The sequence below is a fragment of the Strix uralensis genome, chromosome 21, assembly GCF_047716275.1.
Source record: "Strix uralensis isolate ZFMK-TIS-50842 chromosome 21, bStrUra1, whole genome shotgun sequence".
NCBI lineage: Eukaryota > Metazoa > Chordata > Aves > Strigiformes > Strigidae > Strix > Strix uralensis.
This window is the reverse complement of record NC_133992.1, coordinates 5,219,671-5,245,119: the sequence shown is the minus strand read 5'-3', so window position 1 is coordinate 5,245,119 and position 25,449 is coordinate 5,219,671. Positions and strand designations below refer to the sequence as shown.

General features: G+C 44.7%; 1 protein-coding gene across 1 annotated transcript in view; it reads left to right on the top strand.

Annotated features, from left to right (window-relative positions):
* The window catches only part of BRINP1 (BMP/retinoic acid inducible neural specific 1), an 89,589-nt gene that overhangs the window by 28,909 nt on the left and 35,231 nt on the right, over positions 1 to 25,449 (top strand). The window contains exon 2 of the mRNA XM_074891341.1: positions 254 to 521. Coding sequence (XP_074747442.1) covers positions 304 to 521 — 218 coding nt within the window. The 5' untranslated portion in view covers positions 254 to 303. The remainder of the gene's footprint in view (positions 1 to 253; positions 522 to 25,449) is intronic.

Below are 25,449 nucleotides of genomic sequence, written 5' to 3'. Positions count from 1 at the left end.
ATATGCTCAGGAGGTTAAAGTCACCACTTAGGTACATGAATAAAACACTGCCAAATACTCTAAACTGTAACACAGGCAGACTGAGGTCTTTTAAAACTTGATTTTTTATGTCTATTTTCACCCTGAGAGACAGTTGTCAAAGGATCAAAGCAATTCCCTTTTTTAAACTCTCTCTTTCTCTCCCTCCTCCCTCTCCTCCCCTCCATTTTTCTCTCTCTCTTTCCTTCCTCCTCTTCCCTCTCTTTTTCAACAGGACTCCACAGAATGGAGCAAGAATGAGAGAAAAAAGGCAGACAGAAAAGCATGAACTGGAGGCTTGTTGAGTTCCTCTACCTCCTGTTTATATGGGACCATATACTAGTACAGCCCTCCCACCAGGACCCAGCTGCTACCAACCAACATGTCTCCAAGGAATTTGATTGGCTTATTTCAGACAGGGGGCCTTTCCACCACTCACGGAGCTACTTATCCTTTGTGGAAAGACATCGTCAAGGATTTACAACCAGATATAAAATATACAGGTACGTTGGTTTCCTACAACACCTGTAGCTTGGATAAGTTGGGAGGTGGTGGGAACTCAGCCAGTTCCCATGGGCCTAAGGCTCGTAGTCAATGGGAGATGCATCATTGTCCCCATTCCACCTGGAAATGCTTCTTTGGTTCTTCATGGTCCTCAGCTGGCAATGCAAATTGCTTCAAGGACTCAGATGTAATGCTCTGATAGTGAGAAGAAGGCACTGCGATACCATGGCAATGTGCACAACATAGATCGAGATAAAAAGGGACCAAGGGTGTGGGTGTACTTCATTTGTGGTGACAGATAAGTTCACAGGCAGGTTCAAAAGCATGTTTTTCAAATCAATGTACCCATGGGCAGATCAAGCCTCCTTACCAAACTCACACATGTGAACTACCAATAGCTTGAGGTTCACATGGGCAAGAACAGACATAAATATGTCAAGACACACATCAGTATGGCAGTTCTCACACTGCTGTGCATAAGCCTTAGCTGTGTACTTCCTACCACAGACCTTTGCAGATTATCTCCATGTATGAGTTGGACTTGCCCCCAGAACTGTGATCTTGGTTTAAAAGTCTTCCAATTAAAAAACTACAGAGAATAGGCAGAATTTGGATTTTCCTTTACCATCTAGGTTTTGAAGCCTTTGTTGTTGCCTGTTTCAAGCTCTTCTTGCCAGCTGTGATATCCAGAAACACACTTTTCTTTTTTCATTTTAACAAGAAAAGCTGGGGTGTTCATATGAGCCTCCTATTAAAGCAGCAAGTGCTTTGGAGTGAAGGGGAATAAGCCAGCAAGTGTCATGAGATTTGTGCTAAAACCCAAAGAAACTGCAAAACTCTCATAGACATGTGCGCATTTACATAATTATATAGTCCTGTTGTGTTTCAGAAAGACACACTTGCAAACACAACCATGCAAACTAGTAGGTAGGAAAGTACTAGTGAATAGGCTCCTGGCAACATGCAACGCAGATACACATACACGATGACTGGGGAATGGGGGGAGCAGGGAAACCACATGTGTGCAGGCAGTGCTCTCCCATGGGCAGAGAGCCAAAAGCACTCGCAGAGCAATAGCAACATGCGAGACATCGTCTATGTGTGGGGAAGAAAAATGCGTTGTGCCTGTCCCATGGCCTCCAGGGAGTGCAGCATCCCCTCCCCTCGCACCAGCCCACAGAGCAAGGGCAAGTTAGCGTGGGTTCAAGATGTTGTCCTGGCTTGTCCTCTTAATTTAAAACAGCTCAGGGTGAAGACAGACCCAAAAACTAGAAATTATGCTGCTACGCTTCCACTAAGGATGTCTCACTGTCTTTGCTTCCACAGGAGAGCAGAGAAAACATGTCTTTTTCAAAAATACTTTCTTCCTGGTTGTGTATATCCCCAGTTCTCCTCCTGCCCTGCCTGACAACATACAATCTGATCGAGACTGCAAATCTCTGCCCCACGCAATGCCCCTGGCAGTGGCTTTGCCCTTTGCTAAAGAGCCATTCAGCCCTGAATGCCACCGCAGCAGTCTACGGGGGCTGTACTGGGAGAGAAATGCATGCAGTGTATGTGTTCAGACACATCTAAGAACTGTCACTGCAGGTCAGGCCAGAGATCCATCAAGCCTGGGATCCTGTCTCTAAGAATCATGGAGAAACAGGTCTGGAAGGACCTTGAGAGGTCATTTAATCCATGCCTCTTCCCCAAGGCAGACTCAGACATACCTGTGTCACATCAGACAGAGGTTTGGAGGCAACCTCTCCTGAAAGGTTTCCCGTGACAGCGAATTCACACCCAGAGCAGGCAGCCTGTGCTACGGCTTTGCTGTCGCCACTTTTATAAAGGAGCTAAAAGCTTGTTTGTATGTGAAGCCTGCAATTTCTAGCTTTATCTACTATGGGGTAAGGAACAAATTCCCCTTTGGTTTGTAGGAGACTGGTAGGAATTTGAAGGCTCATCTTGGTGTAGGATGAACTTTATATATGGGAGGCAGAAAGGGTTCTGTTTTTCTCCATTTCTGCTGGATATTGCCAAAGCACTTATGAAAGACACTTGTAGCATGGGGAGGACACAGCGTCCTCCTCCTTCCAACATGGGAGAAAAAGGGCAGCAGCACTGTGCATGCATGGGAGGTGTCTGAGAAGGGTCTTGCAGAGGGTCACAATACTGGAGAAATCATTATTCACAAAAGAAACTGGAGATGAGACAAAGTCCAGTGGAAGTGGTCAGGGATAGAGTTTAGAGACATGGCAAGTCCGCGAGGACACCCAGGGATGCATCTCATGGCCAAATACCATGCACTAAGCTGAAGGAGGGAGCTGAGGGCTTGAGGAAATCAGCCATGTGTGTCATGGTTTGAGCTGCTGGAAACACACTCTGGGAGTAACTTTTGCTCCCACTACAGTCAGCTGAGAATGAGGGGCTAACCCCATGTGCTTCAGCAGAGCAGATGGAGCCATTAGGTAGGAGGCTGGCTAGATGTTGGAGGTTTGTTTGTTTTTAATATCTGGCCCTGTTGGCAGAACTGGTCACTTAAAAACTGGGCCCATGCATTTTTTAAGGAGTGTCAAAAGCAGCCTAGCTATGGCGAATTAGTGGAGCTGCAGCCAGTTCTAGCAGTTAAGAGCTGGACTCTGAGCACACACACCCTCCAGAACATATCATTTTACTGAAACCCACAGGGGTGAAATCTCATTTTGTGGGATCCTTAAATTGACTTCGAGAATCTGTAAAGCTGTTGGGATTTTGTCAACTATTTAATTCCAACATAGAAGCCTCTTTCCTCCCAAATGATGTCTCTCAATTGCTCTTTGCACTAGACTAGCCCAAGGGAGGCACATATTCTACATTAAGGATCTTGCTCCTTTCCTTAGAAAAGCAGCTGATATGGAGCATGGGAATTTTCTGTGTAGTCTTCTCTTTTAATGTTCCTTTGCTCCCATAATTTTTTTGGTTGGCTGGTTTGTTCTTTGTCCTTTGGTCAGACAGTTCCTTGGGGCACTTGTGGTTTTGCTGAATGAGGTTTGACCCGATCACTGCTCTTCTCCTAAGGCCAATAGCAGCAGACCTCAAACCAGCCACAGTGACCAAGGATTTGGAGTGGATGTGAAATCAGGTGAGAGGACCTCACCCGTCCCTAATTGAAACACTGTCGCCTGTTTAGTGGTGATTTCCCCTGTGTCTTGCTGTGAGGGAGTATGGACACAGCGCATTAGGACCGTGTCATTTACATTGAAAACCCACAGAGATAAAGCCACTGTCAGTGCTACACAGCAGCATAAGGCAAAATGCAGCATTTTCTCATTTTTACAGGTGGTGTTAAAAAGGAAGCAACACCAAACTAAAACATGCAACACTCCTCCTTCCATCACAGCTGAAGTCCAGAAAGCTGTCAGCAGCATGCAAAGAGCCTGTTTTAGTTAGCACGGCTATTTTATACGCTGCATAAGCAGAATTGTTGTAGAACAGCATAGCTGCTGATATCTTTTCATAGAATGCCTGGACCCAGATCTACCACCCTAGCACGGAAAGGCAGTTCACTGTGACAGTCTCCAGAGGCTCATTCCCTCCTTCTGTGTATTTTCATTTTAGTAGATTTTAGGTCTCTTTTCTCGCAAACTTGCACCACTGATTTTCCTGGTACCCTCAGTCAAGGTTTGCACCTTGCATGTGGTATTAGGAGGAAAGCAAGAAAAGGGGGAGATGTTTTATATTAAATCACAAACAGTAGGGGTAGATACAATTTCATTAAGGAAGCACATTAATCAGCATCGATTCATACTAATAAGGCTGGTTTAGGGGGGCCTCTGGCAGGAAAATGCTGCTTTGATCATTATCTGTGCACTCTGATGCTAATGCAGATAGGATGGCAGATGCTGAGAGTGGTTTGTGGGATGTCTGAATATTCATTATCACTATCCTTGTTGTTGTTCCTAGTCATGAGAGCCTTGGCTACTAGGTACTGCACGAAGACTGGAAAACAGATGAAGCTCAGCTTGGCTTTGGGACTAGGGCACTGCTCAGACCAGAAAACATTCCTGTTACCACAGGACAGTAGTTAACAGCTTCAGTCCACTTCTTTGAAGTGTTGTCCTTTTTTCTTCTCCCAGAAACTGATTATTTAGCTATAAGGCAAAGCAAAAGAAGCAGTAGACTGAGCACTTGAACACACTATGCAAATAGCCAGTCAGAAGCACTGACACAGAGGCATTTCGCTAATGATGCTGCTCAGTTTAAACAAGTTCTAAAAAATCAAATCTTTTCTAGAAAAAGTGAGGTGAGACACAGGAGGCAAAGAGGGAAGTGGTGAGCTGGTCTCGTCCTGCCCGGTAGACAGGCTGCCATTGCCAGTTTTCCTACAGCAAAGCAGGGGCAGGTCACACCGCCTTAGACAGAGGGACTCACAGTCAGACTGGCAGAGGGGTAACGCAGGCAGTATCTATATTTTTGCCCCAGACTCATGGTGTGGCTGTGGGTAAGCTCACTTCTCCGTGCCTCGGTTCCCTCCTCACCCCCGTGAGAATGGGAGATGACAGCATTTGTCTGCTCTGCATTGCTGGGCAGACTTAATTAAATGCTGCAAGACGTTTGGACGTAAGGGACGACAGCAATATAAAGTGGATGATCAAACAGGGCTGGAAGGGGAATGTGCATATACAAGAAGAAATGTGGATTTTCCACGTGTGGGAGTTTAATTCTATTTTCTGAAATGACAGTAGGGACAGGGAAATCTGGCTCTCTGTATAAGAGAGCAGGGAAACCCTGGGGTATAAAAAGGAGATCTGCTCGCCTTGCAACTTCTCCTGCAGCGGGACCATTTAGAGGCTGCCTAATTTCATGAAACCCACAAATAGAGAATACTTCTGAGACCTCTGCCAAGTCTGGATGAAATGCACAACACATTCAAAACTTAGTGGGGGATGTGACAAGAAACCAGCCAGTCCTGCCCCATCCCTCCGCCTACAGAGTGACAAAACTGATTGCTTACGTACACTCATTACAGTAAGGTCCCTTGATATATAAAAAGGAAATACAGCTCCTGAGACAGGAAAGGTTGTAAGTAACTGGCTCCACAAGCTAGCTATAAATTGGTTGAGATGGTGCCTGGGGAAAAAAAGCTTTTTTTTCTTTCCCTCAAAAATTGTTTCATCAGGAAGGTGGTGCAGGTTTGGGACAGGTCAATGGAGAGGTGAGGGGTATCTCCATCCTTGGTGGTTTTCAAGGCTTGGCTGGACAAAGCCACGGCTGATATGCTCAAGAGCTGGTGATAGTCCTGCTTCAAGTGGGAGGTTGGATTAGGGACCCTCAGGGTCCCATCTAACCAACATTTCTGTGATTTCCCTGTTTCTCTGATTCAGAGTGGACGCTAAACTGGGTGCTCATAAAGGGATTTGCACTGCTGAATGCATTCGGCCACACTAGAGATTTTTATTTAGTCCTAGAAAACCCACAAATCTGAACAGCTACGTGCTCTCTAAATGTGTCATTCCCTTGGCAAAGAGGAAGAGAATTATCATGAAGCGAGGATCTTTGCTGTGCATGTAGCACGGGCTATGATTGACTTAGAAATGCATATGCTGTTCTGCTGCTTAAATTTTCCCTTAGAGGAAAAAAAATTTTAAAAGGGAAAAAAAAATTTGGTCTCACAAAACTGTCTCACAAAACTTTCAAACTTTTATGGCACCACAAATTAAAAACAATGAGCCAGATTCGCTGTGACATAAATATGTGAGGCTGTTGACTTCAAGGCAAATTCACCAATTTATTGGCTGGAGAATCTGTTTTAGCATATCCAGCATGGCCCACTGCCCCAGGACCTGCATACACAGAACCAGGGTTTATAAGGCTGCTTGCCCTGGCTGTCTGGCTGGGAGCATTATGAGCTTTTATTATTTCTAAGCAAAAGCAGAATGCAATTCCTACCTTCAGGCACTGGACTTGGACAATCTGGCTAGTGAATGTGAGGTTTCTGTGAGTGTTTTTAGCAGCTTCTATTACAGAAGTTTTGCCTTTCCTGACCAGACCTTCCAGGCAGGTTTCATGCAAACCTGTGATTTCCAAAACTGAGGAACTGATCTGGCAGAAAACTAATCTGGCAAGAAAAATGAAAAAAACCCAACAAAACCCAAACCTAATTTTCAACTAGATCACTTTTCCAGTCTCATTCATGCTGTGGTCAGGTGATAGTAAAGGGACAGGACTGTGTGGAGGAGGGAGAAAGGGAACTAAGGAGACTGGTGAGACTGCTGTTTTCAGCAGCAATGTGGATTAAAGTTGTATTAAAGTGGTTGTGAGAATGCATGCTAAGTTTTGGCAGAGACAAGATCTACTACAGCTGCTTCCACCATTTTTCCAGCCCATTCTTCTCCCATCTCTCCACTCCTCATTGACTCTTTTTGCTGTCTCTCTATTGCATTGAATTTAATCTACTGGTCACTAGAGCTGTACAAATAATTGATTTTGTGGTTCGCTGGTTGTACAGAACAAAAATAACATTAAAATGGGTTGATCTGCAATGGATGTTTGTTCAACTTTTCAGTAAAATGAGAAAATCAAAATGTTTCATTTTAGGCTCAGTGAATGCTTTAAGCTTTGCTGTTTGTTTTCATTTTATTAATCCAGTGAAAAACTTTTTGTTTTCAATTTTTAAGGCATAAAATATCATCTCAAAACACAAAGTCAACCAATGCCACTTAAAAATTGTCAAAAGGGAAACATTTTGATTTTGGGTTTATTTTGTTTAGCTGCTTGGTCTCCAACTTGCTCATTCAATTTATGTTGAATTTGCAAGTAGTTTTTATGTCCTTGAAATAGGGAAGGAGGAAAAAAAAAAAAAAAAAAAGACTGGCTGTCCTTATTATTCTCTTTGAGACTTTGAAATCTTAAAATTCCCCAGGGTTCAGCTTTGACTTCCCTTGAGTTCAGCTTTTAGCATCTTAGGATAAAGAATAAAAATTTTCCCAGCACTGCTGGGTGAGGGAGGCACAGCCAAGACGAGCAGTAGAATTGCAGCTTTGCTGTGGGAAGGCACGTGCTTGTTCAAAATGAAGCTGGATGCTGCGACCTGGGTGCTACTGACTTAAGACAAACTGTACAACACGGGTGCAGTCATAGTTCCTCTCTCACACACACACCCTGGCAAGTTTTCACTCCTGTTCCAGTTGTTTGAATGCCTGAAGCACCCAAAAAAGCACCGTGAGGTTCTTCTCAAACAGCATTAAGGTGATGCTTTGCACTGGTACAAACTGATAGGCACTGTTAGGCTTTTTAATCTTTGCTTTGGCTTTTTTAGTCATGCTGAAGTTCTGCTGACAAGGTTTTCCTATTAGGTTTTTATGCTATCTGTTTAAAGGGGACATCAACTTTTATGTTTTCCAGTCAGAGGCAAGGCTTTTTTAGGAGAGGCAACAGCAATTGAAGGACAGAGGGAGCTGAGATGAAAGGAGGCTCTTGCCTCTGCGTGGAATGAGCAATGGAAATCCGTACAGCATTGCATGGCAAAAAATACAAAATCTCCATAGTTTACATTATGCATGTAAACGAGTGATGTACATTGGTTTGTAATCAGTAAATGCCTTGTAAATAAATGTGTGTAAACCAAAAATTTAAATCTATTTCCATAGTGCATGTAAACAATGAAGCCTTCTAGTGTTCTCTTCAATGTAAATGTTAATCTAAAAATGACATTACTACAAGTTTATGCAACTTTACAAGAGAGCCACAATTTACATTCCTGTCTCACCAGCTCTAACACAGCAGCTTGGCAAACACGAGCCATTCAGTGATGGGCATAAACCAGCCAATTCCATCACATAGCCTCTCCTTTAGCCACAACCTTCATTCTTCATGCAGTTCAGGGACCAGTGTTGTTACATTCCCTGCATAATGCGTCTCCCTGCGTATGGGAAGCTTTTAATATATTTGCATAAGCAGAATAAAGGCAGGAGTGGGGGATGGCAGGGAATGGCTCGGGCTGAGCTGTACAGAGCTTAGTCCTGGGGGTGTTGGGCTGAGCAGACAAGGAGCTTGGCCCTCTTGGGGCTGGAGGAGCAGCTGCTCCGGCTGTGTTTAGATTCAGATGGTGAGGGCTTGCGAACATCACTGGCAGCTGCAGGACTTGACAGAAGGACACACCTCTCCTTCTCTTTGATATTCTTGAGAACACAGGGCAAACGGAAGCATAAATGGCACCAGCCTTTGATATGCTCAAAGCTGAGAAGATACAGGAACAGAACATCTGCCCAAGTTTTGGGGAAGGGCAGACCCTCATCTCCATGTGCAGCGCACGCCCAGGCCGTAGGGAATGGCACAGCAGTACAGTTGATAAGTTCGTATCTGATAGGGTGCTTGTGGTTAGGACACACCAGTTGCTCTGGAGAAAAGCATGCACTTAAGCTGTATGCCTAGAAAGCTGTATCACTCACTGGTTGCCCTGCCTGCTGACCAGGGTAAGCTCTAGTTGGATGGGCTGAGTGTTAGCACAGTTCTGCAGAGCTGCATGCTCAAGCACAAAAATTCCCTTTCTGAATCCAGAATGAGATATTTTAACTGTGCTCCCAATGAATCCCAGAAGGAGCACAGACAAATATTTTGAGTCGCTGAACCTTTCCAAAGAGATCTGCATCCTGCTGGGCTAGGAGGGAGCTGTCTACACAGTCCCCTCTGAGACCTTGTTTGGTGGGGGGGGTCTCTCCCCCTTTGCATGACAAGTGGAGGGCTTTGCCCAGCAGGCCTCCCAGGGCTGCTCCCCAGCATGCTGCGACAGCGATGACTCTGCACGTTCATCTCAGGTTTCTTCAGACCAGCAGACTATGGTCCAGTGGCTTGGGAGCATATTTTAAAGGTTAACAAGCCAAGGCAAAGCCTTCACTTTTTTTTTTTTTTTTTTTTTTTTTTTTTTTTGTGAGCAGATTATTAATTCTGCTTTTAAGTCAGGCAGATGCTTATTTCAGCAGAGAAGCTGTTACATTAAAAAAAAAAAAAAAGAAAAAAGTCATCCTGTTAGATGCATGGAATAATTTTGTTCTGGCACCAGTAGCACTGGGAGATGGCATGACTGTACCTATTATAGGGGTTTTTCTATTTCTGGATCCCTCTAATGTTTCCCTTGGGTTCCAGAAAGTAGTTTTTTTTCCTTTCTTTTTTGCTGATTGCCACCCACCAGCCTCTGTAAATGGAACAAGATGCATCCCACTGGGGCAGTCGGAGCCATCCAGGCTGGTTTCCTGTGTTAAACTACTAAGCTCAGGTACTGAACCCAAGGACACATCTGAAAAGAAACCCAAGAATCAGCTTTGCTGGCAGCAGGGAGGGAGAAGGGTTTGGGTCAGCCCTTTGTGCCAGGATCTCCTCTCCAGGCAGCATGAAATCAAACATGCTCGTGAAGCCTTGGCTTCACCTCCAGAGAGTCCTGGGCAGGCGGTACCTGGTCTGCTCCCGGGGCTCGGGGGGAGGCAGGATTTAGGCTGCAAGGTCTGCACTAGGGATGGATGGTGTTTGCTAGTGACCAAGCCTGGAAGCTCTGTGTCTTGGGCGATCAGACCCGATTTCACACCTGCAGCACTTCACAGCCTTCCACCACTGACACGGAGACCACAAAGTATTTTTTGAGGTTTCCTTTACCAGGGAGAAATTTTTGCTGGTTAAATACATCCCATCAAGTGGGAAATACCGAGAAGGAGGGGAGGAGAGGGGTTGGGACAGGAGCCGCTGGTGGCAGCGGTATTTACACCCAACTAGCTGTCTGGGCTGGAGGCACTCTGCAGCCCAGGGTGCAGGCAGGAGCTGCCTCATCCTCCCTCCCTGCCAGACTCTTCGCAGGACAGAGATCCTCCCCATCCCCATACTCTGAGGAGTGGGAAAGCCTCTGACTTGCTCCAGTGCCTGCCCTGAAAGGGAAGCCTTGAGGTCTGACACGAGCAGCTGTGAGCAGGGCCAGGCTGGAGCATAGCGGAGGGATGGGATTCTCTGAAGTCACTGCTATGCTTCTAAATCAAAGTCCCGCTGACAACACAGAGCACTAAATGCCTGCCTGGGGCTCTGCTCCTACAGTCATGTGACGACATCAGAATTTAAGCTTTAATTAAGAAACGAGTGCAGGGAGGGAGGGAAGATTCTCTAGCCCTTATGACTGCAAAAGAAAGCTTGGAAACATGACCTGAGTGCAACCAACATCTGCTTTAATGTGCAGATGGCTCCCAGCAGAGGGGTAAGCAGCCGGGAGAGGAAGCCATTACATCAAATTCCCAAGCAGGTCAGGCCTGCTTGTGCTTCTGCTTGCAGTGAAAGAGCTTACTTGGAGAAAGGAGAATTTCCAAAAAAGCTGTGCTATGGCAGAATTACACCAATATGCCCCCTCTTGCTGTACATGGCTCTCATGCGGCCTTGCAGGGCCAGATTTTACACTAACACAGCTTCTGCTTGTGGATAGCCATTGTCTAGAGGTGGCAAGTGCCAGCTGACTGCCCCTGTGTTCCTGCAGGCTGAACCCTGCCGATGGTGTGTGCCACTTTTTCAGCAGTGACATGAAAATTCTCTGCTCTGGGATTATGGCAGCAGGTGTTTTGCCTCCTGGAGTTCCTTAGCCCAAACTGAAGGGGCTCTTTTGTTATGCCTGTATGGCACGCTACCCTTCAATACTTGCTGGCCCAAAAAATCCATGCTGTGCTTTCTCCTGCCATCAGTTTCAGCAAGGGCAGGGAGCAACTAGATATTTTAGAGAACAGTTAAGGAGAAGCCTCTGGATGCTCTCCATCTCCCAGGGATAAACCTTTGGCAAAGTTCTTTGAAGAAGAACCCTATCTGATGGCTACCCTCTCAGCTAGCATACCAGCACCTGGAGGTTCAAATATCCCTGATATTGCAACAACCTCTCATTCCCATGAATGAATGTCATGAAAAGCCAGTGGAATAGCTGTTCCCCTATAACTTATCGCTGGGACCTGTCTCTGGACTCTGAATGACTTAGTGATAGCTCTTGCAAGCATCCTGACACTGACCCCCTTGCTGATGTGGCTAGAGATCTTGTTGTTTCTGCAGTAAAAGTGCCCCTGTGAAAGCTGCAAACAAAGGTTTCATGCACTGGTCACGACTGGCAGGTCTGCTGGAGCACAGACAGGATTTAAGCACTGATTTCAGTAGCTGAGAGTCACAGTGCACTCAGGGGATTCAGCTTGGATGAGGATGCGAACACTGACCAGTGAGGGACACTACCTCCCCACAGCGACCTGGAGGTGGAAGAAACAGCATTATGTTGGGAGGGCAAAGGTGTTTTCATTGTCCGTGAGTCCCTGCCCAACCTCATTTTGCTTTTCCTCCTTTTTACTTCATACTGGTTCTTTCCTGCTCAGCAAAGGAAAATCTGCCTATTGAGTATTCAGCATTAAATATTTCAGCGTTAGCTTCCAGCTCTTGAGCAAAAACCCAGAAAGAACATTACTTTTTACTCCCTTCCAAATGTCTGGGGCTCTCCCTGGGGAGTGCAGGCGCACAGCCTGGGTAAGGCTAATAAGAGAGCTTGGTACACACGGAGAACTGCATGTTGCATGGTTAAGAGCAAGCAGGAGAGACAGGAATAAGAAAATAAGATTGTTAGCTTCATCTCTGCTTAAAGCTAAATGAATAGTCCCCACCAGACTAATAGGTTCTCCTTGCATTTTGTCTTCCTTCTCCATTTTGCTCCCTTACCCCCCATTCATGCGCAGACTGTGAAAGTCTCAGATTCCCCCCTCCCACCCGTAAAAGACTCCTGACTGTTTCTTGGGAGTATTTGATATTTGAAATCTGTGCCATACCGATTCAGCAGGCAAGTGTTGCCGAGTCACATGATGAACTGCATCTCAAGACTATTTAATGTCTCTTCAAAGCCCACACTTTTAGAGTCCTGTGATTATGTAAGAGTCTCAACTCAATTTTTAAAGTAAGTTTACGGCCCTCATAATTGCAGAGGAAAACTTGATAATACCACTCCTACATACTCAGAAAGCAGAAGGCAAAAAAGAAGAAAAAAAATCCTGAAGTTTATCAGATTTAAAAGTCTCATGAATTTTAAAACCAATCTCTTAATTCTTTTTTGGAGCCTGACTCATGATTTTCAAACAGTTAGCAATATGGCTGTAGGGATTGTAAGGCTGGTTTGTTATCTTATTAGATAACTTACATAAAATATCCAAACCCATGGAGACTCAGAGATTGAGTATTGCACTTCAGTACACAGCTGGAGAGAACAGTGTCTTTTCTTCTGTATAGATGCTGAGGATCTCCTCTTAATCCAGGTCTCTAGTCACTACTGCAGCATAAATATTTCCCTAAATTATATTAGTGCTAATCATGTGAATGAGAATAGCCATAATATTGATCTTCATAATACTTAGGTTATTAAATTTGAGTTTGAAGGTAGTTTTGTGGGGCAATTCATAATAGTAAATCTCGTCAGCATGCATAAGCAGGGAAAGCAAGCCACAGAGCAATAGCACTGCAAACCCAGAGAGAAATACATTCTGGAGTCTTCCATCCTGCCACAAGATTGCACACGGAACAGACACATGTGAATAAGTTAGCAATGCCAGAACTGAAGTTTTGTTAATTGTTTGCTAATCTCAGATGAATCTAATTGATCTGAAAGGGGAGAAAAGCCTTTGGATGTTGAAAAACACTTGTTCCAATGTTTCTATGAGGTATATGCACCACCCAGGGGCACTTTATTCCTGTAATATTTACACGCACACAAAGACAGGGATGCTGGTGCGATAAAACAAAGGGGGATTGCCAACATTACTGTTCAGTGGTGGGTTTACCTTCCACACACATGTTTACTCAGGCTGTCCACATCCAGTTTAAGAGTCCTGCATACTGAAGAGGTAGGGAGGTAGCAGTGCATACCATGCTTGTAGCAGTCCACAGAGCCTCATAAACGCCTCTGTGCAGACAAGAGCATTGATGTTTGAGGTGCACACAGATATTGGGGTGGCTGAAGCATCTTGCATGGCCTGTGGTGGATTAAAGGAAATCTGAGAATACTTTCCTGTGAAATGGCTCTATAACAGTGGACAGAAAAAGTCTAACCAGCTCTTCTAGCATATAACAAAGGGGGAACCAAGATTGTGGAAGAAGCTGAATGCTACTACATGATAAGCTTACAGGACAAATGCCAACTGCATTTGGACTTAATTTTCTTCTGCAGAAGAGTCATAAAAATAAGTTTATTGTTTTCACGCCTGGGGACTGAGATATTTGCATCATGTCTTTTATAAAAGACAGTGCTTTATCTCCCCACTTGAACACATCAGCTCCATTGGTGACTGTCTCCTGTACAATTGCGGGTGAGCATCTGAAGGTAAAGACTTTATATGCACAGCTGCTGTCTGCTAGCTGGAATAGAAGTATCTCCGCTCTCTGTCAGAGTCTTGGCAACTGTTTGTAACCCTGGGGTGGGATTTTCACTCATAGTGGTGGGGACTGTGCACCAAAAGGGGAGCAGATCTGTGAAGTTCTACAAGGATGGAGAAAGGCAAATGACAGGATGGCAAAGTCTTTGCATTTTAGGTGTAATAAAATTGTCTCAGTGAGGTAGAAGAATATCTTCTCTAAAGTAAGGTTTTGTCAAAATGCTTTATTTTGTTCGTAGTGTAGTGTTTCAGTCTGATGAATTGGATTCAACATATCTTTGAAGCCCCAGCCTCTCTGGTCACTAGTAACTATGGCAAAAGGGAGAGATCTAAGAAATGAGCTATTTTGACAAAATTTTGTCTAGTGAAAACATTACAAGCTGTTTCAGATTCTTCCAGCATGGAACAAAGCCAGATTCTGCAGCCCTGAAAGTAGCTACAAAAAGGAATAATCTCCTGGACAGCTCCAGCTGCAACTGAAGTAGGAGCTCTCCCAAACGTGAGCGATTTAAGCTTTGTCTGGAGACACAAAACCGAAGCCCTTACCAATTACAGATGAGTTATCATCAGGTGCCACAGGGACAGTGCGAAGGGACTGAGTAGTAAAGGATTATCCAGTGCACACAGAAGTATTGAGCAACTCACTACTACCTCCTATTGTACTCATGCCAGTGGAAATCCTTCTTAGAATGGCATATTTTATTCAATTTTTAAGAGCTCTCAATTTTTCATTTAGGAAAGGAAGTTGGAGCAGCGTCCAATCTGTAATCAATCAGTCCGCCTTTGCAGAAAAGCTCTGAGGAAGCGCTCTTGCTCTTTGGTCCTTTATCTTCTCTGTGAACTCACAGAAATTATATTTCTGAATGGGATTAAGAGTGAGGGAGAGGGAGAACTACAGTCAGGGCAATCCTCAACTAAATCTTATAGACCGCCATCCTGTAGTAAGTAGCCCTACTGAAGCTATCCCCAACCATAGCACTTCTGCCTCCAGTGAGAAGCAGCAGATGATGCTTCAGATAAGCTTGGCCCAAACTTAAAAAAGGTATTTAAGCATTTTGTGTGGGTACTTAACTGCCTAAGTGTCAAATTCCTGGAGATTTTAGTAGGCATTAGAAAATCAGGAGATTTTGAACAGGGTCTGTCACAATCTTAAATGAGGCCATCCATAACATAAGCCATGAATTTATTATCCCTGGTAATAAATCACTAGAAATACACAATGATAGAAGGAGGAATAACAGACACCACTCATCCAGGGATCTCAAAGCTCTTTGCAGCCATTACTTAGAGTTCCTTATGATAGCTGAGGAAAATGCTGGGTTTTGTTTGTTTGTTTCGAATGAATAAATTAATCATTAGTAAAATATTATGCAGTTCATCAAATATATTATTCACTAGCTATTTGTCAAAATAACAGCTCAGTCATATATTATCAGAACTAAACATTTATAATGTGTGTATATCTAGTCATCAGATGATTTATTCAGGCTTTTGTGGAATGAGTTAGTTATTGACCAGTTTAAATCACTGCTCCCTTGGGAGGTAGAGGCGTATTAGGTTCTGAGCTCTTGGTAAAACTTGGACCATCTTTTTTGCTGAGTTGTTGTTCAGCACCTGACACCACAAGCAGAGTCCTGTGTCTGAGGTTCCTTTTGACACTACCTCAATAAAAATAGTTATAATTCTGTTTATCTATAGCCAATGCCAGGTCTATCTCAGGTAGGAAAATTCAACTACTTATTCAAGATCAAACTACGATCTGAGTTCTCCATGTTCTTGTAGGACCAGTGCCTGAACCCAATGCCAAGGTCCTCATCCCTTCTTAGATATCTCAACTCTTTGGTGTCTCCCCACCTCCCAGCTGCAGGAAAAGAGGGTTTAGGAATCCCAGTTCACTGCTCCGTGTGATAGATGACACAATTTTGGTAACGCTGGGAAAGAACAGAGGAGCCCTTTACCAGGTCCCTCCCAGCTCCCTCTCCCATGCCAGCAAGCTGGCCTCCTTCCAAAAGTGCCTCAGCAGAGCGAAGCTACGTGACTGACACTCACTGACTCCCCTTGTTCGTGACCAGCATCCCAGAAGGCTGCAGCTTCTTCCATGCCTTTATTGGTGTCAAACATCACAGCCTCTCCCCTGGGTTTTATTAGAGAAGCTGATGCCAAATCACCCAGCTTCCTCCTACTCGATAAAAAATGTTTATAACCCAGTAAATTCTAACATATCAGCAGCTTGTTATGGAGGGAAAAGGTCACTGGGAGAGACAGAAAAAAAAAAAAAAAAAAAAAAAAGGGTGCCCTTCCATTGGAAATTCTGCCTGGGTATATATGAAGGAGTCAGAGCCAGGAAAATATCTTTTGATATGATAAAGTCTCATAATAGAAAATGTTGCTGCAATACAGGCCTCGTTTCTTCAGATAAATATTTAATATAGATCACTAAAGATTAATCGAGTACAGAAAAGAGTCTTTCCTATGGTTGGTGTAAAGAAAACATCTTCTCGTTAATTTATTATGGAGCCTGAAATGAGAAAAATCCTATAGAGAGAAATGCAGGGTACGGTTTCCATAGAGAAGCAGCGCACCGCACCAGAATTTATTTAGTGTGTGGGCAGAGGCCTTCCCAGAACCAGCTGCAGCGTGGCGTTCGCATGATAAAAAATCCCAATGTAGGAAGAAGCCTCACAGTCTCATCGTGTTTTGATGATCCGACTCCTGCAGATCCCAGGGTTTCCAGAAATGGTGAGACAGTAGGAACTATGGGCTCTGGAGAGCACGCTCCACCCTGGATGAAGACTGTACGATGGCCTGTGTGACTTCACAAGCTGCTCCTCCAGGAAAGGGCATTCAGTCCTTTTAGAGTAAGGTGATGCCCCAAGCTCACTGCGAGGAGAGGAGCCCCCAGTCTGATCCCCAAGGCTGCTTGCTTTAGCCAGAAGTCCCATAAGCACCTCCCTGACGATTTCTCCAAGGCATTGTGGCCATTTCACACTGTGCTCCTATCTGTATTGGGCAGAAAAGAATTTTGGGTAGTGGTGTGAGATTTCCATCTCCCATGATGCTTGGATGCGTTTAGTCAGCTACATTTTGATGAATAAATGACAGGATCCCTTTGCTTTCTACAACATTGTCCACAGAAACCATCTCTCCAACTATTTTGCAGGATTAAATAGGACAGTTACAGAGAATAAATCATAAATAACAGCAGAGACAGTATGAGAGAGAAAATAAGACAGTCGCAGGCAAGGGAGGAGAGAAAAAAAGATACAATTACAGCTGAGACTGAAATGGAACAAAGAGTCAATGAGACAGAGAGATACTTGAAGGTTGTTCCAGATGGCCAGCCCCACTGATGTGAAGCCTCTTGCACCACCAGCACCCGCCACGTGTGAATGAGGCGTGACCACTTGCTCTTAAAGCATTGGAAGTGGGCAGGAGAACCTGGCAGATCTGTCTGTGCTCAGGGATGGGGGAAAGAGAGGAACCCCCTCCTGAACTGCATGTTTTAGAGACCAGAAACAACTCAGCGGAGAGGTAGGCTGTAACATTTTTCCACCTCTCCAACAAGCCAGGTCTAGTTGTTTCTCCAGAGGTGGTACTTTCTCCATTTTCCTACTTGACCTTTTCCTGTGGACACCTTTCCTGTTTGGGGAATGTTTGTGTCAAGCAGTTGACAAAATGCTAGTCCACATGTTTAGCTCTCCCCAGGAGAAAGGCCAAGGGAAGGAAGATTGAATGCCACCAGTCAGATCCTAGTCATGCTGCTCTGTGCATTGCTGGGAGGCATTCAGGAAATGTAGCCAAGAGGAAGATGGAAAAAGTATTGTTAGAAAAGGGTTGTCTTTAGTTTTGTGGTATACGCAATGCAGAGTGTCTCTTCTGCTGCTGCCATGCCTAGCTGATCTCACAGGACAACTTTTTTTGGCTCATGTGGAAGGCAGTGGAAGAACAGAGAGGCTTTAGCATCTGGCATCACAACCCAAGGAACATGGGACTAAAAGGACCCTCCAGGCTTCCAGTCTCCCACTCTGCCAGGCACAACATTTTGCCATTTGAAGAATGTTCCCCCCTAAACCTCTGGGACAGTGTGGGTGGTCCCTTTGCAGACTACATCTCCCAGGCCTCGGCTGCTCCCAGAACCCAAGTGACAACTGAAAACCTAAATAATAATTCTCTCTAGTTCTACCACAGGCTATTGGACTTGATACAGGTGTGACTGGATGGCAGGCTCTAGCCTGGGGCCATGGGGGGGAAAGACTAACAGATTTTTAATAGCAGCAGGGACTGTTTCAGTCATCTAATATAAAACTAATCTGTGTTTAGAACATTTATTTGTGGCATGTGGCACAGATCTGGTTAGGAGAATTGCAACAGCTAAACTACCCCCAGGATAACCTGGGGCTGATCAAGGGGCTCTTATTTTCATCTCTGCAAACACTGCGACTGCACTGCAGTTTGGCCCCTATCACCTTGGCAGGGGCTTTCATCAGCCCTGCCCCTCCGACTCTGTCTGTCATGCTTCATACTCCCGCCACAGTGAGCCACAGATATAATCTATGGAACACAAACATGATTTTATAATAAGTTTTCTATGCAGCCAGGATAAAATGCCAAACAGAATCAGAAAACAATCAGTCAGTGAAACTCGGCACTGCTGATGAGTGCGCTGTTTGTGATGGTTCAGTGCCCAGGAAGATTGAGGCTTTAAATACAGCCGCCACCTGCCCTTCCAAACACGGGGATACGTGGGGCAAGGAGACAGGGGCAGGCAGGACGACGGGGCTCAGGGCAGTGGGAATACCACAGTGTATCCCCTGTTCGGAGTAAGTTAAAACAGAGCAGAGCTGCAGAAAGGCACCTTAGTATGGAGTCGCTGCTTCTTAAATCCGGAGATCAGCAAATGTGCCAGCAGCTGGGCTTTGCGAGTGACAGTGTGAGGCTCAGGGACAAACAGGGCTGGCGACAGTCTGAGATAAACGTGCACTTGCTGTGGAGGCCTCTGGGTGATGCTCTTGCACAGGGCCCTATAATTGATTCACAGAATCACAGAATCATCTAGGTTGGAAAGGACCTTGAAGATCATCTAGTCCAACCGTTAACCCAGCACTGACAGTTCCCAACTACACCAGATCCCTCAGCGCTATGTCAACCTGCCTCTTAAACCCCTCCAGGGATGGGGACTCCACCACCTCCCTGGGCAGCCCATTCCAACGCCCAACAACCCGTTCTGTAAAGAAATGCTTCCTAATATCTAGTCTAAACCTTCCCTGGCACAACTTGAGGCCATTCCCTCTTGTCCTATCGTTTATTATTTGGTTAAAGGGGCTCATCCCCAGCTCTCTGCAACCTCCTTTCAGGTATTCCTCCCACTATAGGCAGTTTTAGGATGCTTCTCCCCACATCAGGCTTGCAACAGCCCCTGCCCTCAACTGGTTGAAGTTTACATCGGGTTCTACGTCTTGCCACGAGAATATCATCTGTAGGAGCCTACATCTGTACTGCTCGACACAATGCAACGGTGCGGAGGGAAAAAAAGGAGGGCTGGGAAGTGTGAAGAGGGGAAGCAACTCCGCCAAAGAGCAGGAGAAAGAAAAATATTGCATATCTTGGATTGGAGGGGTTGTGCTAAAAAGCATCCTGCTGGCTTGAGCAGCCGCTCAGCTAATTGGGCAGTTTACCTAGTTCAGGAGAGGGTAGGGCCATACTCCAGGGGATAACTACTGAGCCCCTGGCAAGGAGGCAGACTTTCACCTGTCCCCCTTCTTCCTGACACTTGCTCAGGCACTGGGAGTTGTGAGGTTTGTACTCCATAGCAGGAAATGTTAGGACCAGCGCTCTACTAGACTGCACAGATTTTTAATTTTTTTTTTCTCCAGTATTTGTAAGAGTTGGCGTATTCATACTAGCTTTTTCCTGTCTTCTTTAAGTACTCCAGGCTTGAGTCATATAATTGTATAACTCACAACTTCCATTTAAAAAAATAAGAATAGGGTATCTTTTAGGATTGCAAAGAAAAACCAGACAATATGAGTCTTTAAATCTCAAAACCCAGAAGGCACATAAAAAGCATTGCAGATATTGTTGTTTTGTTCAGCAGATAAATATATACATATGCATGGGCTTCAAAATTCTGGAGTCCAGTTCATTATTTCTGAGTAGAGGCTCAGATGTGCAATAGCACATCATCCCTTATTCAGCCATATCTATGGCTTTAGATAGCATAAGAGCTGCCGCTTTCACTTTGCCCAGTCCTCGCCCCCTGAAATAGCCATGAAGGGAGGTCTTAGCTTTTCTGCAGCATCTGATCCCCCCAGACTAAGTTTCCAGTATCTTGCCTCAGAGAGATCCTGACTTTAACTTAACACAAACAAAAAAGCCTACCATGAAAGAAAGCAGCACAGGCGAGAGGGAAAGAACCAACCTCATAGAAGCTCTCACCCAGACTCAGCAAAGGATTCCCAAGCCACGATAAAAGCGCAAAGCAAATACCTTCCAAGCCAAAATGAAAATCTGAGCCATAAGAGTCCCCTTCACCCTCTATTTAAGTGCCTATTAAACTTAAAAAACCCCAAACCTCCCCCTCAAAAAACCCCCAAACACCACTCCCCTGCAAAAAATAAATAAAAAAAAAAAAAAAAAAAAAATCCCCAAATCCCCAACCCTCCCCACACAGCTGACCTCTCTTTCCCCCTAAATAGACCTTGAATGGTGAGGCTATAAATCTCTGCAGCTGGCTTTATCCTATGCTATAGGAAAGAGCCCTGTGTTCAGGGAAGGGGACTGTGCCCTTTGCTTGGCAGCAGGTCTTGGCTCCAGCTTGCTGTCCCAAACCCTAAATTTTCATACAGGAGAGGAGCTCTGCTTGCAGCTTAGAGACCTGCTGGGCTTTAAGACTGCCTTTGCATGTGGGCTGGATGCTGCCTGCACTGAAGTTGAGGAAGTTTTGCTCTTAACTTCTCCGAGACCTAAATTTCACATCTGGAACTTAGCATGAGTGGGTTTTTCTTTGTAGCTGAATTAAGCCATTTGTGCAGACAGGTGCTTATGTGGCTCTGTGCGCACTGCGAGGCAGTTTGCATGTACTGCCCTTTCACTGAACTCCCTCCACCATGCTGCAGATTTTATGCCCGCAACATGAGTATAACAACCCCTCTCAGCTATTTTAGGTGTGTTTGAGGCTTAGTCGGTTAAGGAAGCACTCTGATGGTCCTCTTTACACTAAAACTGTCCTGGCTATGGTATATTCATAAAATTGTAGGAATTTGGACAGGCACAACCTGAAGTGGTACAGGCTAGCATCTCTGGAGGCCTTAGAGGTCTTCAACCTTCTCTCCCAGACCATCCAGTATGTTATTCTTTGCTGATTGGAACACAGTGGAGCTGGCAATCGACATAGCCTTCTGAAGGAAGAGGTTTGCATTTCATTAGATTGATTTCACAGCCTTTGGGGTCCTATTACCTCATGGAAGATAAATGCCAGGGGTGTGCATTTGATCCCTCTTGCTTTTGCTATAGATCAGGTCCAACACTCCCCCTGTGGCATGACTCCAGCTCTCTCCACTTCATGTTTTTTCACTGTTTGCATCTTCCCCAAGGGGCTGGGATTTGGGAATCTATGTGCAGTGGTGATTTTTCTAATAGGCACGTACTTCTGCCCAGCTTCTGTCCTCTGTGGCCTTTGTGGGGTTGTGTTTGCACTTTGCCACCCTGACCCTTAGCCTTATTGAGTATGCTGTGGGAAGCATTGCAGCCTGCCAAACTGAGCCCTGTGCAGGCAGCAAGGACCCTGGGCAGGATGGGCAAAGGCAAAATGGGCAGCGAGTTTGGCCATGACCCCACCACTTACTTTAGTTCTTGCTGGTGAAATACTTTGTCCTGCCTCTAGACCTGAGTTAATTTTGTTCATGGCTGTCCTGTATTCTGGGTCTTTTCCTTGGAGAAGCTGTTCATCTCCTGCTACCTTAGCTTCTCTGTCTACAATGACACATTTGTTTAAAAGTGCTTTGAGATCTGTGTATCAAAGTCACAAATAACAGCTAAAGGAAACATGACTCATGATTGGGAAATTGCTAAGCATGTGCCTGAATAACCAAGTGCTTCAGAGCTTCACAAACAGATCTCAGAAAACAAAAGCATTTGCATTCACTAGTCTCTGTTCCCTGGATAGCACAGGACAAAAACAAAGCTTTTCGTTTATGAAATGTTGCACAAAAATCATGGTTGTCTTTTTATTGCAGGCCACTTTGCAGAATGCAAAAAGATTGCCTTTCTTCAAGAGTTTCTGAATTTTTATTTTATTGTAGTCTTTTTATTTCCTTCATCAAAACATGTCTGAGTTTGAAATGGCATGACTAGGAATGAAAATTAAATACATCAAAACTGATTTTTGTTGAAATGAGATTTTGGAGCAACCAGGGACTGTTCAAGGCTTTCTCACAGCTTGTGTTCAGTTTTTTTGCTAAAGAGGGATGTAGTCTGAGGAAATGGGTCACCTTTTTCCTAGAGAAAATTTCTTCAATTTTACTGTAATTCTGAAATGTCACAGGCTTTTTGGGACAGGTTTTTTTTTTTTAATCTTGAACAAAGCAAAAATGTCTCTGATTATGGATGGCTTGAATTTTGCTGCTGCTATACTCTGCATCCTAATTTTTTTTTTTTAGCCCTTTGCCTCTTACCTTATACCCTTTACTAGTAATTTCAGGCCCGGTTACCATCCGAATCCTATACTGAGAGGGGACAGTCTCTGCATATAGCAACAGTGTATGTCCCTGCTTGCTGGATGTCACTGTTAAAATAGCAGCCCTTGGCGAGTGGCCTGAACATAACAGCACAGCTTGGAAACCAAAGGGATGTTGAGCCACAGCTCTTAGGGTGAAGGCCCAGAAATGGGTGTTCTGAGGAACCATGAGAAGGAACCACTGCTTTCTCCTAAACCAACTTGGAGGAAATAATGTCACAACACTAAAGGAATAAAGTAGGAAAGATCAGTGTGGGAGGGGAGTGTGGTTGTATTTTATGATGTCAAAACAGTTTTTGTTCACTTGCACTCTTACACCTCCACCATGTACTCATGAATGCTTTCTGCAAGGTCCCTTGCAGCGGCATGGGTGATGAAGGATGCTATTCTTCATCACATGTTCTGGGTTATTCTGAGGCTGGTGACCATGTGTTAGATCTAGGTATGCTTTTAGGAGCAGGCAGTGATTGGTTTGTCTGTCCTGTTGCATCTCTGCAGGTCATGATTTCCCTACATACTCTTTACATGCAGCCTGGAGCATGCCCTTCCAGCTGAAGGATATTCACTGGCAGGGAAGGGTATGGACCCCCTTCACTTCACTTAACCTGGACAAAAGCCCCTCAGCTGGCTTGCAGCACAAGATCCCTGATGTAAACGGGTGGCTTTGCCAACTGGCTGCCTTTAGGCATCCAAGCCACCCACCAGTACCTGCCTTACAGGATTGCTAGCGTCTCCATCAGCTGAGAATGACTCAGGGGCGAGGGGGTGGGCGGGAGGGGACAGCTTTCCTGTCACTGCCTTCTCTTGCTGAGCCCACCAGTGTGGTAGCTGTGCCCAGATGGCTCTGCCAGGACTGCCATGAGGGCACTGCTGGGTGTAGGAGGCAACGGGGGGCTTTGTATTTTAACATAATTTTTTTTTATCTCCCGACATGGTGAATTTGAGCATTTGCCAAGTGAGTAGCACAACTGACCAGAGGGGGGTGATGGCTCCATTTTCTAACAACACTTCAAGTTTTGAAACATGGTTGCATGCTGCGTTGGAGAAAATTTTGTGCTTTTTGAGAAAAAGGGCAATCAAGGCTAAATTTCCAATACTTACCTTCCCAGCATTGACAAATGCTGTGCTTAAGTTGCCAGTAGTGCAGTAGACAGGTACCCTAGCCTGTAACGTGAGAAATTAAGGTTCAAGTCCACATTTTTCACAGTTTTTTCATCTGAGTTAACTGTGAATCATGATAAGTAAAGAGCAAAGCTTGGGGCTGTGGTGTCACAGGCTGAGGTTATCAGCTTGCTACAGCTAAAATGAGGAAAAAAGCCTGTAGTCCACACACCTATATCTTCAAGAAATGAAGCAAGTGCAATTTAATGAAATGACTTGTTCCAAACTGTTCTTGTTACAGCCTTTGATTCATGCTGTTGTGCTCATATGAACACTGGTAAGCAGTGAATCTAGATGGTGAATTTTGGGGCAAGGCAGGCCTAGCTTGCTGAAGGGCTCTGTGGGGTAAAGAGTGTTCACCATTACTTAACATGAGCCAGTTCTCCCCTGGGTGATTTTTTTATCTGCTCTATAAATTAAAAACTGTCTGCCTGTCTTCTATTTCAAACTTACTTTCAAAAGTAACAGATTTAAATACTTTCATGTACTACTTAGCCATAAGAGGAGTCCAAACAAACACTTCAGTGTGAAAGGGTCTCCTTTTTTGTTTTGTTGTTTGTTTTTTTCTTTTCCCCCATACCAATTGCTACAACACAAGACTGAATAATCTGGGTCCTTCTCCTGTCTATGTCCCATGCTCCTATACAGCCTTAGTTAACTGACTGACCATCCTGTGTCTTAGCCTCCCTTCCAACCTGTTGTTGGCTAAGTCTAATTGGCTGATGTATGCCATCAGCTCTCTGGACAAAGATCATGTGTTGATCGAAGAAGTGTACAAGAAGGAAATTGGAAGAAGTGTGGAGAAGAGAACCTAAAATTGTACCAGTTATTCCAGGTTTCTTCAAGACTACTTTAAAATTCCTTCCAATGACTTGGATGTTTCCATCTATTGCTTCAAAAGTGCTGCCCTCTGAAAGCATCTTCTTGACAGCTCCTTGACTTCCCAGGATCTACTTGATCCCAAATTCTGGGTCAAACTCATAGAAACATAAATCTAGGAGACCATGCTATGAAAAATAATATCAGTGTCATTGTACTCATAACTATAGAACTCAAAATGCCTGATTCAAAGATGAGTTTCTCTAGGCTACCTCAGGTATTTTAGTGAGGAATTGCTCTGGCTGCCTCTCTCATGATTTTTCATCATAATTCACAGTAAAGCAATGGGTGTCTATATTGTCCATTCCAGTGCTTGGAGCACAGGTCCCTGCAGCTTGTTAGAATAGCTTCCTCGGTAGCTTAATAAACCATGTCTGGTTTAGGTAAGCTTTTAGGAAGAAAACAGCAGCAGAACAGAACATTTCCTATTGTTGATAATGTTTGTTAAGCTGCAGCGGAGCTAACAACTCTGGGAGCTCTTGTAGAGATGTCACTCTGGCTTCTAGCAGCTAGTATCAACAGCTATGTAAGTTGTAGTGGCTTAGAAGTGCCGTCAGCCCAATGTTGAAAACAGCTGAAATGGTGTTAACAGTAATGGGAACTACTTACAAGCAAGTCTACAGGGTGGACAAGGCTTAAACAGGCTGGTGTTGGAAAGGGTATCTCTAGTGCCTGAGGTGTGTGCTTTTTGCAATTAAATCAGCACAAAGAGCATTATGGGGAAAGTTGAGCAGAATAAATGTCCCACAAGTAGTTTGCACTGTAACCTGATGGATGTGA